Source organism: Dama dama, chromosome 5 (assembly GCF_033118175.1).
Source record: "Dama dama isolate Ldn47 chromosome 5, ASM3311817v1, whole genome shotgun sequence".
NCBI classification, from domain to species: domain Eukaryota; kingdom Metazoa; phylum Chordata; class Mammalia; order Artiodactyla; family Cervidae; genus Dama; species Dama dama.
Window position 1 is genome coordinate 510,212 of NC_083685.1, and position 17,785 is coordinate 527,996.

General features: G+C 62.5%; 1 protein-coding gene across 5 annotated transcripts in view; it reads left to right on the forward strand.

Annotated features, from left to right (window-relative positions):
• LOC133056219 (protein HIRA) overlaps positions 1-17,785 on the forward strand; it is a 46,231-nt gene that overhangs the window by 9,502 nt on the left and 18,944 nt on the right. The window contains exons 2-12 of one of the 5 annotated variants that reach the window (XM_061141337.1): positions 2,154-2,216; positions 3,186-3,296; positions 4,308-4,398; positions 5,336-5,430; positions 10,236-10,331; positions 11,039-11,199; positions 12,328-12,495; positions 13,701-13,814; positions 15,254-15,324; positions 15,572-15,677; positions 17,131-17,361. In XM_061141337.1, the coding sequence (XP_060997320.1) occupies positions 2,154-2,216; positions 3,186-3,296; positions 4,308-4,398; positions 5,336-5,430; positions 10,236-10,331; positions 11,039-11,199; positions 12,328-12,495; positions 13,701-13,814; positions 15,254-15,324; positions 15,572-15,677; positions 17,131-17,361 (1,307 nt within the window). The other 4 variants (XM_061141340.1, XM_061141341.1, XM_061141338.1 and 1 more) reach the window with 4 other exon arrangements.

Consider the following 17,785-nt stretch of genomic DNA (forward strand, 5'->3'; position numbering starts at 1 on the left):
CTCACTTGTGTCGCCATCTCTGTAGAGGGATGGGCTCTGGTGGCCATTGGGGGCGCATCTCTGTGGTCCCATGGTAGGTTCTCAAACTGCAGCCACTGCCAGAGCCCCTCAGAGGTCTTTCCGTGTGTCCTCTGACCCAAGGTGCGTCCCTGCGGCGGAGACAGGTTCGAGCCTCACTGAGCGCGGGTGCACCCTGCTCTGAGAGACTCCGGACTGAGGCGTGGGCCTCAGAGGCCCTGTGACTCGGAGTCTTCATCTGTCCCCTGCAGTGCCAGCCGGCCGTCTGGTAGATTAGGGTTCTGGCCACCCGTCTGTAGATTAGGGTTCCGGCGGCCCGTCTGGTAGAGGAGGGAACCGCACAGAGAGGTGAAGCATCTTCCTCAAGGCGCTGCGGCTGGTGAGGGGTAGGGCCGAGGGTCCATCCCAGGCCCGGGTCCACCCCCACGTCCTCCAGCTCAACAGTTCCTTTTCCGTGGGAACCGCTACTGCCCCTGCCCCAGGGTGGCAGCCTGCCCCAGGCTCTGCACTCCTAAGTGGCACCCCATCTTCTGGCTGACCCTCCGCCCTGGGGGCTCAGGGCAGCTGTGGTTTCTGCAGGAAGCCCCGGGCTCCGCAGCAAGGCTCGCAGCAGGGCCAGGCTCGGTGTCCGCACTGTCCCTGCCCCCTGGGCTGTGCTGTGCGGGGTGCTCAGGGTGGGTGTGTAGGCAGGTGAGTGTGCTGGGCTCCAGCCGGGGACGTGGGCGCTTCTCACTGCTGACCACTTAAAACCGGTGCCAGCTCAGCTGGGGCTTCATTTGCTCCGATGGCAGCTGCCCAGGCAAGTTGGCTTATGCAGAACACGAAGGAGCAGGCTTCTTGGGTTATCTTGTCCCCGCGCGTCCTTTCTCTTCCCCGCGGTGCAGATGGCAGGAAACCACCTTCTCAGCGGCTTCCCTGCAGCCCCTCCACTTGCGGGGAAGGGTGGCACGTCCCCCGCGCTGCCCATGCCTGCCTTCCCCGGGCCGCTGGGGACGGCTTCTGGGCTCTCCTGAGGGTAGCGGGGGCCCGTGCAGGTCTATGCCCCGGATGGGCTCTGGCAGCCGCTGCGCATGGGTGGCTGCTACTGGTTCAGGACTGACAGCCGCCCTGGCACCCGGCTCTGAACGTACTGCCCGTGCTCGGGACGGGCCCACGGCTGCCGGGCAGAGCTCACCTGTCACAACAGAGTTGCGGCTCGGGGCTCGAATGACTGCTGCCTCCAGAACGCAGAGCAGGAGCGTTTGGCGTCTGTGCCCTGCTGCTCCCTGCCACCGCGTCATGACCAGGCAGGGGCCTTCCCCGGCCTCATGGGAGCTTGCGCTTGGCTTCACCGTGGCTGTGCCCTCCGGGAGACGGCACTGCGGGGAGCCACACTGCCGTTTGGTCCCCGCTTGCTGTCATGTGACACCAGAGTCTGACCCGCATGCCCGCGTCCACCGCACCCCTCTGGGGTGATGGAGACAGAGCATCCTCAGCTGAGAGACCCCTGGCGACCACCCCACGTCTGTGTCGGTGACCGCTAATGTCTAGCTCGCCATCAGGCCACTCGTGTATCCCTGGGCGGGGCCCAGGGCTGAAGGAGGCCAAGAACTGGGAGATGCCCATGAGCGCAGACAGTCTGCTGCGGCGCCTACGCCGGTCAGTCTGCCCAACTGGCTCCAGCCTCGCGGCCCCGGTGGGGCCTGGGCTTCCCCATGGGGACTGCCGTCTGATTGACCGCACTGTGGGGCCGTACTGGCGGAGACGACTCAGTGACGCCAATGGGCCCAGCCGTCCGGGGTGGGGGTCACGATGAAGGGGTGGTGCCCATTGCTGCCGCCTCTGGGACCGGGGCCGGCCGAGCTGCCTCTATGACCTAGGCTGTCGGCCTCCCAGACATGCCCACCTGATGGTGACCTGGGTGTGAGTGTGGAGTCTGCAGGCCCAGCCCGCGGGCACAGGACGTCATCCCGCTGGTGGGCTGCGGGCTGCTCCGTGCCCGGGAGGCTGTGGGGCAGCTTGCGCTGTTGCTAACTCGCGCCATTTGTTGGCCGCCTGTTTTTTAGCCTCAGAGCAGTGATTAGGGTTAGTAATTAAATAACTGGTATATTGTATGTTTCGGATTGTAACTATGTGTTTCTTTTCTCTGTTTCCAGGCAAACCAATTTTTTCAGTTGATATTCACCCGGATGGGACCAAGTTTGCAACTGGAGGGCAAGGTAGGTTCTGGGGAGCAGCGGGGTGCTGTGCCCACCCTCGCCCGCCCCCCGCTCTGCAGTGCGCCCATGGCGGGTCACGGCCAAACCTGGGGCTCAGCGCGCGCTCTAAGTGTTTTGGCAGCAGCTTTCTGTTCTGACCCTTGTTGAGTGGGCTCCTGTTGAAGGCAGCCTGCATCCTGGCTTCCTGAGCGCGGGGAGGCTGGTGGTCCCACGACAGAGCTGGGGGCGGGGGGGGGGGGGTGGGGGCACTGGGCGCAGGCTTCAGCCCACCGTCACTGCGCATCTCTCGACTCGAGAGAGCTCCGCACTGTCCCCGGGGCTGGGCTCCGTCCTCATCCGCGGGGGCGCGCCTGCCTGCCGGGCTGGCACCCTGAGGTCTGGGGCTGATGAGCAAGTGTCCTTACATCCTGGCCAGGAGGCCGTCTCAGGAGTGCTGTGTGGAGATTTTGACACGTCCATGTCCAGGCCCTTACTGGTTTTCACTCCTGTGCTAGAGAGTTAGTGAGGGGCTGCCCTTTGGGAGTTCCCAGCAGTGGGATCCCTCCCAAGGTGCCCAGGCGTGTGTGCCAGCAAAGTGCCCGCTGCCAGGCGGTCTCCCCCCGGCGGTGATGGCACAGGGTAGGCAGGGAGGTTGCGAACCTTTTCCCTGTCGAGGGCACGTTTCAGGCTCAGTTCTCAAAGCGTCTGGTCAGCTCGGTGGGGGCAGCCCTGATGGGGGAGCAGGTGTGGGATGGCCTGCACAGCCGCTTGTGTCCCAGATGGGGGTCTGGGTCCCGGGTGGGCATGAGGACCCCCTGGGCCCCTAGTGGGCCCGTGTTGGAGGCCAGGGCAGAGCCCCCGGCCCCCGAGCCCAGCAGTGCTTGTTTCTGTTCATTCGAGCGGTCGGCCTGACTCTGCCGGGCGAGGGTGGGGCGTGGCGTTCTGTGCCCACTCCAGACTCATCAAGCTGTTTCTGCTCCTCCATTCCAGGACAGGATTCTGGGAAGGTTGTAATCTGGAATATGTCTCCAGTCCTCCAGGAGGATGACGAGAAGGACGAGAATGTCCCCAAGATGCTTTGCCAGATGGACAATCACTTAGGTATTACAGGGTGGCCCTTTGCAGGCTTTGCGTGTTGGCACAGTGCCCAAGGTTAGCACGTGTGTTTATGATCAGAGAGATAAGGCCGTGCGGCGCTAGCTCCCGTGGCCTGCTGTCTGACGCGCAGATGTTGGCTGCACACCTGGGTGAGTTATTCAGCAGAAGACCCGGCCCGCCCACAGAACCACCTTTGGACAGTCTGCAGGTACCTCCGGTGATTTCCTGCTCACGAGTCATTCCTGCCTGATTCCACGGGGCTTTGGGACCAGCGGCCTGGAGGCAGTAGGGTTCCGGGGAAGGGTGCCCACGAGACAGCTAAACAGATGCCGGGTCGGCTGCCGTGGCCCTCAGGGCCTCCGCCAGGCCCTCAGGGCTCCCCAGTGGGGTTGCAGTGTCCTCTCCCGCGGTAGCACCGCACTTCCCTGCCCTGGAGCGCCCGGAGGCCGTACCTGGCTCTGGGGCCCGCCCAGCTGCCCCGGAGACCCTCCACTCCAAGTTACGCCCCCGTGTGCACTGCGCCCCTCCCGCGTCCACAAGAGGGCCACAGCCCGGACATCGTCCTGTGTCGTGGGGCTCCGGGGGCTCCGACCGGCAGGGCCTGGATCTCTGCCTGCTTAGTTGGTGCGTGCAGGGCGGTATGCCTGCGGTTGGGAAAGAGCTGGTAGGTGGCTTGAAGCCAGTTTGATGCTCTACTGAGCCGCTTCCCCGGATGCTTTGGAGAGGGCGTCTCGGCCTTTCCTCACGAACCCTCCTGTGGAGGGTCATCCCTGGTCAGACACATCTCAGCAGTCTGCACCCCTGCTGACGTGAGGGGTCTGAGTTCCCAGTTCCTGGACCGTGTGCTCGGCACTGACCTCCCAGAGACGAGGCCCCCGCGGACCCTGATCTGGGGGGGCGCTTGTGCAGGCGGTCGGCGCCCTGCACGCCCTCCTGCCCCGACAGAGTGGCCTTCAAGAGCTGCACCTGCTGCCCGGCCCTGCGGACGTGTGACCACTCTGTTTCTCTCCCCAGCGTGTGTGAACTGTGTGCGATGGTCAAACGGTGGGATGTACTTAGCTTCCGGGGGAGACGACAAACTGATTATGGTGTGGAAGCGGGCTACGTAAGCATCATTTTCTTTTCTTCGTCTTGTATCTAGAAGCTTCTTTGCTGGTCTTTATCCCACCCTAGCACTGAGGTCCCCAGAGCTCCAGCTTCAGGGGTGGCAGGAAGTACACGTGGAGGGGGGCAGCCACGTACGTGCCTGCAGGCCTGCTCAGCGCCCCGGGGCTGGCACTGGTGGCCTCTCTGGTTTGTCCTTCGAGTGAGGCCTCCCCGCACACGGGGTCCTGCGGTGGGTCCAGAGCCCGCCCTTCTTGGTGTTCACCTGCTCCCTCTTGCCCGGGACTCCACAGCCCCGCCCGCCCCGAGCGCCTGCACTGCACCCACAGTGCACTGTCTCCTGGGGTCTCCCAGGTTGGTCCTGGGCCTCTGGGCCAGGCAGGCTAGGGACCAGATGCCTCCAGCTCAGCCGGAGTGTCTCTGGGGCTGTGCTGAAAGAGCCTGCCTGTAGCCTGCACAGGTTCTTCCGGACGGAGGGTGTTAGCGGGTCGCGCCTGTGGGGCCCGGGGACCACCCCAGCGCTGTCCCCGCCCCAGCGTCCCAGCAGGGAGTTCACGGCCCTGCAGGAGGGCCTCAGGGATTCTGTGGCTTTAGCTAACGTAGAATAACATATGTGGTACCCAGTTTGGGAAACGGAAAGAAATCACAATCCCACCACTTAAGGGGAGCCACAGGCTGTGTTTGTGTGTTTCCACGTGTCCTGGGCTGTGCTCCAGCGTAGATGACGTCAGGGAGCTTGTTCTGAGTGACACCCGGGCCTGTGGCTGTCACGTCACTCTGTCTCGTGGACACATTGCCAGGGTCGGTCAGGCTGCGAGCGTCTGCCTGGTGCACAGATGCGGCCTCGCCCGCCCAGCCCCCACTGTGCAGCCAGCCGCTGTCTGTCTGTCTGTCTCCGTGGTGCCGGCCCGGCCCCCGCTGACTCCTCTCTTGCACAGGTACATCGGGCCCAGCACCGTGTTCGGCTCCAGTGGCAAGCTTGCCAACGTGGAGCAGTGGCGATGCGTCTCCATCCTGCGGAGTCACTCAGGCGGTGAGTGGGCTGCCCAGGGGGGCACCAAGCGGCCCCGTGGATTGCGGGGCCTCAGCGCAGCCCTGCGTCTGGCCGCCCCGACCCCCCGCCTGCCTCTAGCGGCGTCAGTGTCCCCACTCCTGCCCTCATGGGCTGTGTGTTTATATCTTTAATGTAGAACTCCCCACGTCCCGCTGTTTATCCTGGGAACTGAGTCACTGCCTCATCAGTGGATCGCTAAGTCCGTAAGCGCACTTTCTTTATTCCACAGAAACCCGCACACGGGGGCCTACTGGAAAGCTTCTTCCTTGACTTTGAGTGTGTTTAGAGTGTTTTCAGTGGGCACTTTTCAGGTCTGGACCGAGGTGGACAGCACTCGGTCAGAGGCCAGGGACCCCAGAGTCAGTGCAGTTCAGTCTTCCTCCGAGAGCCTGCAGTCTAGCCAGGGGGCTGGGGGCCAGCGGTGAGCTGGCCGCATCTCACCCGCTGCATCTGCAGGGCAGCTCTTGGGATGCTGGTTGCGTGTGCAGGGCCGGTCTTGGAGGGCTTGTGGCTCTGCTGATGGGGGCCCTTACAGCCCTGGGGCACTGTGCGACAGGAGGCAGACTCGGGCTCAGGCGGAAATGGCCAGGGCCCAGCCGGGCCTGTGTGCATTGAGAGGAGACAGACCGGGGAGCTTCCTAGGGCAGAGCAGGGGGGAGCGGGCCCCTCGTGGGTGCCCACAAAACCAGCGGTGGGGGGGAGCCTGCAGCTGGGGGGGTGCAGAGGGGCACGCTGCATTTGATGCTGGAAGGGTGAGCAGGGGCTGAGGGAGGGCTGCTGGGTCACCTTGACGGGGTCAGCTGTGTAACTAACCACCTTGCTGCCAGTGCAGCCTTGTTGGGCTTCTCTGGAACCCGGGGAGCTGCCCGTGAGGTTACCCAGGTGGGGGGCTCAGAGAGGACTTCCATGGACCCACACCTGAGACTGGGTCTGGGCCCACTCCCCAGGGCTCCTCACAGGTAGGCAGGGCTGCCCACCTTCAGTGGGGGCACCTGCCCCCCTCCGGCAGCAGGTGTGAGTAAAACCATTTAAGAAAAAGGAGAAAAGCAGAAATGGGTAGAAAGCATTGGATCTTGAACAGCAACGTGTGAAAACCATGTACTGGGCGTGTTTAACCAGGATGGGGAGAAACACCTTGATAAAACTAGAAGTGAAAGGTCTAGGAGAGCATTTAACCTCGGTGGAAATCGTCAGAGTATAGTGTGATGTGTAGTGTTGAGCTACAGACAAAACACAAGAAGAAATAGGGTTTGCTAGAAAGTTCTAGTTTACACAGTTGATACCACAGGGTTAGGAAAACCTGAGCAAATGGTAACCATGGTGGGGAGCTGGGAGTCACCTTCAGAAAATGACTCCTGAGCCCACATTATCTGTCGAGGCGTGGTTTCTGACTATTAAGAATTTTTCTGAAACTTAGAAATATTTACTCTTCAAAGGAAGCTACAACCCTGCATTTCCAACAAATATGAACAAAGCTGGAAAAATCAGAAATACCAGAATACTCGTGAATTTAATAACATTTGAAAGCAGTGATTCATTTTAATTAAGTATGACTTATAACAGAAGAATTTTGTGTTGTGGTGCTCTGTTCACATATGTTAACATACTAGAAATTTAGGTAAGAGAAGCCAGGGTTATCCTAGGGCGTTCTGAAATGAATATTAGGTTATTTGGCATCAATTCCTAATAAAAATCCTTTTTTTTTTTCAATGGCCATAGATAACTGTTCCCTTATCGCGATAAGGTCTCCCCTGAGTCTTTGGGAGCAAGGGCAAACACAGGTCACAGTTGAGCCTTGCCCCATTGGTACAGAGAGGAGACAGACGTGGATGTTGTCGCCACGGCGCTCCTGTGGAATTTCTACAGTTTAACAGAATCAGAAGGTGCACAGGGGGTGCCCTGGTGGTCCAGCGGGGAGGATGCAGTACTCTCCCTGCCGGGCGCCGGGCTCTGTCTCTGGTCGGGGGACAAAGACCCACCAGCCGTGTCAGTTCAGTCGCTCAGTCAGGTCCGACTCTGCGACCCCATGGACTGCAGCACACCAGGCCTCCCTGTCCATCACCAACTTGCAGAGTTCACTCAAGCTCATGTCCATCGTGTCGGTGATGCCATCCAGTCATCTCAAGCTGTGTTGTGTACCAAAAAAAAGAGAAAAAAGAAAAAGGAAGCACACAAACTGGAGAATGATATAAAATTGAGACAATGTGAGGAACGAAGCTCTTAGAAAGCATTAAAAAGCACTTCAGACTAATAAAAATAAGTTACTAAATTGGCCTCATGTAAGAAAACTTTAAGCTTTGTCTAGCAATAGCCAAAAGTTAGCAGTAGCCAAAGTAGCAATTGGAGTATCCAGTGATAAAAAGATACGTGCAGTTTTACTCAGATTCCTAAGGAAGGTCTCAGAAGGTAGTTTCGGAGCGGGGAGCGGAGAGCGGAGGGTGGGGAGGGGACGAGCATGTGGCCCGACCAGGCAGGGGCGCCCGTGGAGCAGGAGCCCGGGGTGTGGCCATGGGCTTGGGGCCGGGGCACTGGCTGAGCGAGGCAGAGCAGCTTGGGGGCCTGGGCCGTGGGGCGGGGGCTGCGGCCACACTGGGGGACCCGTGGCGGCATCGGTGAGGGTCTGTCGGGCTTCAGGGGTCATCACGGTGAACTCGGGGCGAGTGATTGGGCAGATCCAGGAAGCAGAACGGCGGTGGTAGGTGGGGGCTGGCCTGCGATCTGGTCACAGTGGGTAACAGGCAGGGCTGGAGCCCAGGGCACGGCTGAGCAGCAGGACGGGGGCAGTGAAGATGCTGAGAGCTTCAGGGGCGAGCACCCACCCCCCACCCCCGCCCACAGCTGCCTGGGCACCAGGGGTCAGGGCAGCCGCAGGGCAGCACGTGGAAGCTGTGGCCTGGCAGGCCTGGTTCCTGCAGGTGTGGTAAGGTTCAGGCCCAGCTGGCGGGGCTTAGGAGAGACCTGGGTTTGGAGCTGGATGGAGCCTGGCTGGTCTCCTGCAGAGACAGGGCAAGAGCCATCACAGGCAGGGGTGGGCGCCGGGCCCTCCAGGTGGACGGGGGCCCTCCAGGTGGACGGGGGCCCTCCAGGTGGACGGGCCAGGCTGTCATGGCTGGAAGAGCCATGGGAGCGTCTGGGGCAGCAGTGGGAGTGAGGCCAGGGAGGGCTCCTGGGCGTGGCCGTGGGGACAGTGGCCAAGGCCAGGGAGCCAAGGTTGTTGGTGCAGGCAGAGGACTTGAAGGATGTTAGAGAAGTCATTCTCTGGGAGTCGCCCGGATGAAACGATGCCGGGGCGTTGGTGAGCGTGACAGCAGGGGCGGGGAGCGCCTCAGGTGCGTGGTCTGAAGGCAGGGGCTCCGAGCTGGTGTGCAGGGAGGTTGTGTCCCTTGTGGATATTGACCGCAGACTCGGCAGTGGCTCCACAGGGCATCTGGTAAGGCAAGTCAGGGTGCGGGGGAAACACACAGAGTGACAGATGTCGAGGAGGCTGCAGGGCTGTAAGTTCAAGGCCCCGGAACCAGAGGAAAGTGCTGTTGTCCACGGGGGACGGGTCAGCAGCCACGCAGCAGCTGGCGGGCAGAGGAGGCCACGTGAGCTCAGCTGAGGACAGCCTGACGTGCTCCAGCCGTGAGAGGAGCAGAAGACAGAAGGAATGTTCACTCATCAGACTGCCAGCAGAGGGAATGTGTTTTCACAGTTAGCAAGTGATAAAAGAAGTAATAATTTTAAAAAATACCGCAAGGGAGAATAACAGACTTGACGACAGTAACCTCCTACAGGAAGGAAAACTGATGGACTTGGTGGTTAATGTCTGTGTTTTCCTCAGTTCAGGAAACTGCTAAGAAACTTGCCTCTGTTTTGGAGCCCGACTTGAGCAGGCCTCTGCTCTAGGCTTTGGGGGCACCGGGGTCTGGGGTGTGCGTGGAGCCCCCAGCACCCCAACAGGCTCCAGAGGGGGTTCCTGTGTGCCCCCCCTCCCCCCGCGCAGACCTGCCTTTGCCTTAGAACCCCCGCAGCCTCCTCCCAGCACATGGATGCAGCAGGGGAGGCCACAGGCTGCCTCAGGCTCCAACAGGCAGTCTTGCCGTGGCCAAGTAAACAAAAATAGACTCAGCGGATTGGAAGGGAAGCCATCTTGAAGCTAAGAAGAGTTTTGAATCAGACATTGTGCTCGTAGCACGTGAGGAGCCCCCCGCCCACCCCGGGGCTGGGAGAGGGGTGCATCCGTCTGGAAGAAGCACCCCACACGCGAGGTGTGCAGAGTGCCCTGGGTGCCAGTGTGCGTGAGAAGCCAGAGCCTGGTCCTGGCCCGCGCCCGCAGCGAGAGACCCCCGAGGAGCTCACGGCCTCGAGGAGAGGGCCCGACGGCTCTTGAGTGGCGGCTCTTTTTGTCTTGGCCCCCCAGCCCTTCCTCCGCACACCCCGTGCCCAGCCAGGCTCTGCGCTCGGAGGAACCAGGGCGCACTCGGCCATCTTGCCTGCTCTGCTGGGGCCGCCGCACACGGGTGCAGAGCACAGGCACCCAGCTCCAGCGGGCCCTCCACACTTCATCTGGGGAGGGGTGGGACGGGGCGGGGCCGCCGGGCGCTCCAAATCTCCTGGCCAGTTGCAGGACCTGAGTGGGAAGTGCTTCAGGGTGGTTTGGAAAGTCTAGTGACGGTGGTCTCGGGTCAAGCCTGTTCAGCCATGAGAAGCCTGGGGCCACTGACCGACCGGCAGGCGGGCGGGGTGGAGCTGTGTGTGCACCCACACCGTGGTGAGGCTGAGCGCCCGCCCCTGTCTTACAGACGTGATGGACGTCGCATGGTCCCCCCATGACGCCTGGCTGGCTTCGTGCAGTGTGGACAACACCGTAGTCATCTGGAACGCCGTCAAGTTCCCAGGTCCGCGCCTCTGCCTGGGCGGTCTGGCCGCAACACCGTCTGCTGGTGGCTGCAGCGGGCGGGCTGGGTCCCCTCAGTTGGCCTCTCAGGCTCCTGCCCGTAACTCAGGCCTCTGCCAACCGTGTTTAAGGTTTAAAAGTTGACTTTAAAGAAAGCAGTAACTGAGTGCCCATGCAGGTGCATGCCCAGTGCTGGAACTGGCCAGCTGGTGCGCCTTCTCCCCGGACTCGGCCTCTGCCCCCGGCGTCTCTGTGACGCCCTTGGGCGTGAGCAGGCGCACACGTCCCTCTCTGCAGAATGCCGATTTTCCTGCTGACGGGCTGGAATCCCTCCTGACAGCAGAGCCCCGGCCAGCACTGTGTTTGCAGCCCACGAGGTGCTTCCTGTCCCTGCTCTGTCGGGGCGGGTTCCGTCTCGCGTACCCTCGTCCTCAGTGAGGACGAACAGGGACCCCGCGGTGTAGGGCCTGCCCCTGCACGGTCAGGGTGGCTCTGGCGGGTGGACTCCTGTCCAGAAGGGAGACCAGCGCTGGGGCACAGCTCCCAGGTGAGAGCAGACTGCAGGCTCTTCTGTGCGTGCCCAGGCGGGAAGCTGGCCTGACGGCTCCTAAAGGCCCCTTTCTTGGCCGGCCGGCCCACTGCCCATGTTTCTAGATAAGAGTTTTCCCCTGGTGACGTCTTTCCAACTCCTCTTATTTGTGCCCCCAGAAATCCTAGCCACTCTGAGAGGCCATTCTGGCCTAGTGAAGGGCCTGACCTGGGATCCTGTTGGTAAATACATCGCCTCTCAAGCTGACGACCGCAGCCTGAAGGTGTGGAGGACACTGGATTGGCAGTTAGAGACCAGCATCACCAAGCCGTTCGACGAGGTGAGAACCCGCAGTCCCCTCTCCACCCGCACCCCCACCGCCTCTGACGTGGGGCAGAACTGCGGAGTCAGAGCTGCCCCCTTCTCGGGAGCTGTTAAGTGTCCACCTTTGCAGTGGAGAGACCTGTGTGGCTCAGCGCTGAAGGTGGGCAGCATGCCACCCCCGTGGGGCTGGAGGCTGGCCTGTTCCTGTGGGTGCGTGCCAGCCTCTGCCCTGGGGGCAGGCAGCCTCTGCGGGCCCTTAGCTGTCCCGTGCACAGCATCCAAAGCTGCGACTGCGGTGGCTCACGTGCTGTCTTGCCCCTCTCTCATTCAAGTTCTGCGTGCACGTGGGGTCAGAGCTGGGGGTTGCCGTGGTCCAGGAGACGCTTCCTCAGCACTTCCTGTGTGTACGCACGCCGCCTCAGCACCTCCTGGGTGTACGCACGCCTCCTCAGCACCTCCTGTGTGTACGCACGCCTCCTCAGCACCTCCTGGGTGTACGCACTCCTGTGTCCAGCCGTCCTGGTGCAGGGGTGTCTCCACATTGCACTCAAGCTCTGCCTTGTGGGCCTTCCTCCATGCCTGCACAGCCTGGGTCCTAGCCCCCTTGGCCTTTGGGCTGCCCAGGGCTGACCCCGACCTTCAGCAGCTGCTTTTAGCAGCGTCACCTCTCCCTGCAGGAGACCTGGTGTCAGGGCTGGCTGGGTCGGGAAGCAGGGCCTCTCTGCTGTGCCCTTGGCGGTTTGTGGGGACTTTGCCAACCTCTCCTTGGGCGGCGACATCTCCAGGCTGCAGGGAGGAGAGGCTCAGGAGAACAGCTGGGCCCTCGTCCCTACTGCCGTGCCAGGACAGGCTCGTGGGCAGACCCCCGAGGGTCAGCAGGGCTCCACGGCAGCCGCAGCACGTGCTCTGCAGACCCCTGTGGGCTCCCTGGTGCTGGGCGGAGGAGGGTCTATGGTCAGAAGCCTGGGGCCCGCGCAGAGTCGCAGTGGACAGGGCCTGGCCGGCCCCTCAGAGCCTGTGCGCCGAGCAGTAGGGCAGCGGGACCGCAGCAGAGCCGCGCGGCACCACTCAGCCTGAGTCCTGGGACGGGTTCTGGTCACAAAGTTGGCCTTGGGCTCCTTTCAAGTACAGACGCTTCTTGCAGTGTGGAGGGACGACCCACGTGCTGCGGCTCAGCTGGTCCCCTGACGGGCACTACCTGGTATCCGCCCACGCCATGAATAACTCCGGCCCCACGGCCCAGATCATTGAGCGGGAGGGCTGGAAGACCAACATGGACTTTGTTGGGCATCGGAAAGCTGTGACCGTCGTGGTGAGTCCGCAGGGCCTCTGGTCGGCCAGGCATCAGTGCCACCCGAGCGGGACCCCCACAGCCTGGGTCAGGCCGTGCTCCCCAGGCCCGGGCCACGTGGGACTGAGGAGGTGGCCTCCAAGGGCCAGCACACATTGTCGTCCAGTTTTTCTTTCGTTTAAACTAATTACAGAACACATCCTGTGTATGTTATTGGCAGATGCACGTGATGAAGAATATCACCGGAGTCAGGCTTTGGTCAGGACTATTGTGGGCCCAGCCTGGCCCTTCCACATGTGTGGGCCTGCCCGAGGGCTCTCAGGCTGGTGGCCCTGACAAGTTGCCCAGTCCCCAGGCTCCCTGAGACCCATCCGCAGCTGGCGTAGCTCCAAGGCCATGCTGTGAGTCAGCTGACCCGCCTGGTGGTGGCGATCAGCCTCCTGAGTAGCGTCTTCCCAGGCCCGAGGCAGGCTGTGGAGCAGCCCCTGTGAGCCTGACCTAGTCAGCTGTGGGCCGCCGAGCAGAGGAGGCAGAGGGTGTCTGAGGCTGACAGGGCAGGGGATTGTCCAGAACCCTGATCTCTCGGGTCTCTGTTCATCAGAACGGGCTCGTCCTTCCCACGCTTGATGATACACGTTAGCTGTTTCGGCCTGAACTATATGTCTTAAACAAGTAAGAATAACTACGTCGGTAACACCGGCTTCAGGTGGGGTTTCATTAGAGCCTGAGAGCTCGGGACCGGCTCCTTTGCAGGGCTCGCCACGTGGCTGGCCCGGTGCTTCCGCGGGACACTCGCCCCAAGGCCTCCCAGCTGCCAGGCCCAGGGCCCACACCTCTGCTACAGCTCTCCCGTCTCCCCACAGCCGGCCATCTGCCTGCCTCTGGGACAAGACCCCCCTGGGCCACCCACGTGCGTCTCAAATTTGGTGTAGGGCAGGCATCCCCAGCCCCCGAGGACCACTGTTTGGCAGGTTAGGACGCGGGATGCAAGTGAGCGGAGCTTCATCTGTGTTCAGAGGCGCTCCCTTTCCCCCGCACCCTGCCTGCGCTCTGCCTCCGGCAGGTTCTCAGACAAGCACGAGCCGCCCCACCCCACCCCACCCAGCCTGCAGAGACTGTCCTCCGCCAGACTGGTCCCTGGTGCTGGACAGGCTGGGGGCCAGCACTGCAGGGCGCCTGCTTGGTGCCCGGCTCGTTACTGATTCGCCTTTATCGTTTGGCTTCAGAAATTCAATCCGAAAATCTTCAAGAAGAAGCAGAAGAACGGCAGCTCCACAAAGCCCAGCTGCCCGTACTGCTGCTGCGCCGTCGGCAGCAAGGACCGCTCGCTGTCCGTCTGGGTGAGCCCACCCTGAGCTCGCTGCCGGGGGGCGGGGGGGCAGCCGGGAGAGGAGAGACCCCACTCTGGTGGCGGGAAGTGGGCTCTGCCCTGCGCAGGGCGTGGCCAGGCTGCAGTTGACACGTGGCGCTGGCCTTCCTTTCCTTTAAGGGACCTTTTATATTGACAGGAAGCCCCCGTGGGCAGCCACCTGCAGTGTGCAGATCGTCAGGCGTGTGGCTTCCGTGTAGCCCGGGCTGCTCCTGGCCCCCCGCCCGGGCACCTCGCCACAGCGTCTGCCGTGTGCCTGGGCCTTCTTGTTTGGGGCTTCACACAAATGCAGTTGCCCAGGGTTCATTGTCTGTACCCTGTCTAGCTTTCACTTGGCATGCCGTGTTGAGATTTGTGTGTGTTGCTGCATTAACATTAGCTTATTCCTCACAGTTGACTCCCTGTAGACAGTGGGTCTGGAGTTGCAGATCTGGAGATTATCCCCAGCTACATTCGGGACAGTTGTTGATGGCAGGGCAACCCCAGACCCTGTCCCAGGCCTGGGCCTGGTGCATCGTGGGCAGTCCAGTGCACGCGCCCACGGCTCCGTCTTGGTGCTCTGAGCAAAGCCTTGGTGCTGGAGCTCAGGTCGACAGGGCCCCCGCTTACGAGGGCCTGCAGGCGGGACTGTGGGTGGAGGGCCAGGCTGGGTCTCTGGAGAAAGGACTTGGAGGGCGAGGTTCCCGTGGGCTCCAGGCTCAGAGTCCAGCCCCATCCTCAGGACCAGGCTGGCCGCAGGGCCTCCTGCCTGTGAGGTGGGTTCCCGGGCCCTGGGGGCAGGCGGGCCGGCCCTGCATGTGGGAGCCCAACCTGCTGGACGTGGGGGCCTGCACTCGGCCATGTGGGGGCCCTCGGGCAGGAGCGCGTGGGACAGGCGGGAGCGCGGCCTCAGACGAAGGCTTGCATGGAATGTTTGTGACACGCTGTGTCACACTGTCAGTGGGCAGCCCTGTGCCTGACTTTAAGAGAGTACGCTGTTTGTCCCAAGACAGAAGAAAGGGGGTTAGTAGTGGTGACCTGGGGCCTGGTCCAGGGCAGCGTGAGCCCGTGAGGTGCATGGCGCTGCCCCCGCAGAGCCTGGGTACACGCAGGGGGCTGGTCCTCCCTGAGGCTGTACTGTCCCAGGACCTGCCTTGGCGGCTGCCTCCTCCCCTGCGGCCCTGGCCCCATCCCTGCTCGAGAGGCCTTCCGGAACCCCCGGCATCACTGGTCGTGTGGTGTGTGTGCAGCCATCTCCCTGGCCCCACTGTGTGTGTCTCGTGGGCTTGGGCCCACCGCTGGGGTCCTGGTGGTGGGTGAGCGGAGCTGGATATGCCCTTTGTGTCAGCGCAGCTGAACTGGGGCTCTTTGTCTGGTGGCGGCTCTGAGCTGAGTGGGTGGGGAAGTCTCACGCGTTCATCTGCCTTCCAGCTCACCTGCCTGAAACGGCCGTTGGTGGTCATCCACGAGCTGTTCGACAAATCCATCATGGACATCTCCTGGTGAGCTGGCCTCGGCTCGAGGCACAGTCTGGGGCGGGGGAGGCACCCACTGGAGCCCGAGGCCTCATGTGATCAGGGCCGAGTGGCCGGGCCCAGGGTCGCAGCCGGAGCAGACCCCCAGGTGTACGTGTGCGGATAACTGTAGGGCCTAGAGCCCTCTGGGATGGGACTGTCCCCCCGCCTCCCCCCAGGCATGGGGGCCTCTCCCCAGGGCTTGTGCCTGCCTGCTGACGGTCATCTCTTCTAGGACCCTGAATGGGCTGGGCATCCTGGTGTGCTCCATGGACGGCTCCGTGGCATTTCTGGATTTCTCCCAGGACGAGCTGGGAGACCCTCTGAGCGAGGAGGAGAAGGTAGGAGCTGCACGGCTCTGGGGCCCCTGCAGCCTGCACAGACTCACTGCTTCCTGAGGCGTCCCTGGGCTTAGCCTGTTAGAGCCTGTCACCCTCACAGATGAAGACGGATTCATCCAGAGTCCGTCTCAGTCACGAGCAGGCCTGGGTGTCTTTCCCTGAGCTGACAGCCGCCCTAGCAGTGCTCACGCCAGGAGCGCAGAGGGGCTGCCGGGCGCCCGTCCACCCCGCGTCCTGTGCTGACACGGCCTTGGGTCAGCCATCGGGACAGGAAGGGCCCCCTCTCCTGGCACTTACGTCTCCCAGTCCCAGGGCCGTGCATGCCACACCTCTCCAGGCAGGACTACTCCGTCTTGCTAGCCCGTGAGCAAGCCCCTCCTTGGCTAGCCTGAGGTGTGGGGGCAGAAGCATGCTTGCCCAGGACGGGGCGCTGGTGCGGCTTTCCCTGCCGCAGCTTGGAGCTTGCTTCCCTCGAGCAGGCCCACGCTAGCTCTCTTCTCTAGGGGGCCGCTGTTGCTGGGAGCTCCTCAGAGGCCTCTGTGGGGACCCCACTACGGCGTCACCCTTTCGGCATTGGGATCTGCCTGGCTCAGGGCCCTGGGCCGGCCTGGCACCCACGGTCCTGACCCGTGGGAGGCGAGTGAGTCCACCACCCCAGCTCTTCCCTCCCCCGGTCAGCATCTCCAGGTGACCTCCCTCCGCCCTCGAGAGCTGTGACCAGCCTGGGTGCAGGCAGGCCTCTGTGTTGGAAGCATGCTGAGGCTGAGCTCTGAATCCTGATCCGAGATTCCAGGGCCCAGGGAGGGGTTTGTGGCCCCAGGCCACCCTGCCCGGGGTCCTTCCTGCCGGACAGCTCTCCCACTGGCCTCTGCTTTGGTCGTTAGCACACCCAATGTGCGTCTTCTGCTTGTGCCACCAGCCACACCCACGTGCTGAGGCCACCGCCCCCACTCCCATGGGTGTCTTATGGCCTAGTACTGCTGAGGTCTGGGAAGGTGGGCAGGCCCTGCTCGTGACGATTGGGACGTGTTGGGAGCTACGCAGGCAGAGAAAGTTTTCCCTGGCCCGCACGCCAAGCCTTCCCTTGCTCTCAGGTGGGGACCTCCAGCCTCGCAGGGCTTCTCTGGCTGTGGGAGGAGGTTCTGGGTCTGGGATCTGGTTCCCAAGAAGCCTTTGCGTCCTTGCAGTGGTTTAAGAGCCTCATGTTACAACCCGAGGATCTCAATTTTGGTTCAGCGAGAGTTTCTTGCTATTCGTTCTGCATCAGACCTGCCAAAGGGTCAGGTGTTCACTCGCATCCCCAGGTGTAGACGCCCTGAAGCCTGTGAGCACCCAGGGAGGGTGCAGGGCCGCTCCTGACACGTAGTCAGTAGGAGGCAGATGACGGGAGGGCTCAGGGACCCTGCCCGGGGCCGGGTGGGCAGCATCACACCCCTCAATCGGCCTTCCCCAGAGCCGCATCCACCAGTCCACCTACGGCAAGAGCCTGGCCATCATGACCGAGGCCCAGCTGTCCACCGCGGTCATCGAGAACCCAGAGATGCTGCAGTACCAGCGCAGGCAGCAGCAGCTGGACCACAAGGGCCCCGTGGCCAGAGATGCTGGACCTGCGGCCAGGGACACAGGCTCCGCCACCTCGGTCGCCGGCGTCGTCAACGGGGAGAGTCTGGAGGACATCAGGAAGGTGAGGGCCAGGCCCGGTACCCCAAGGATACCGTCCGTAGCCTTTCTAGGGGGCTAGGCACAGGGCAGTGGGTCTCGGGCCCTGCCCTCCAGAGACTGTCAGCTCCATGTCTTTTTCTGGGGGCCGTGCTCCCCTGGGGATGCGGGGGAGGGGGAGAGCACAGACAGAGGTGAGGGCTAAAACCGTCCCCAGGCGCTAATGCAGGGCGCCCCCTGCCCCAGGCGGAGCACACACACGGCAGGACTGGAGACCTGGGTTATGCGCCTCCGGTGGAAAGCGTTTACAAACCACTGTTTAGAGAGAGGAGATCAGGGCTCACCCAGTAGGTGACTCCGCATGGAGCCTGTGCTTGCGGGTGTGTGGCTGGCCCGGCACCTGTTCACTGTCTGGAGGCCCGGTCAGGTAGGCCGTGGAGGTAGAGGCG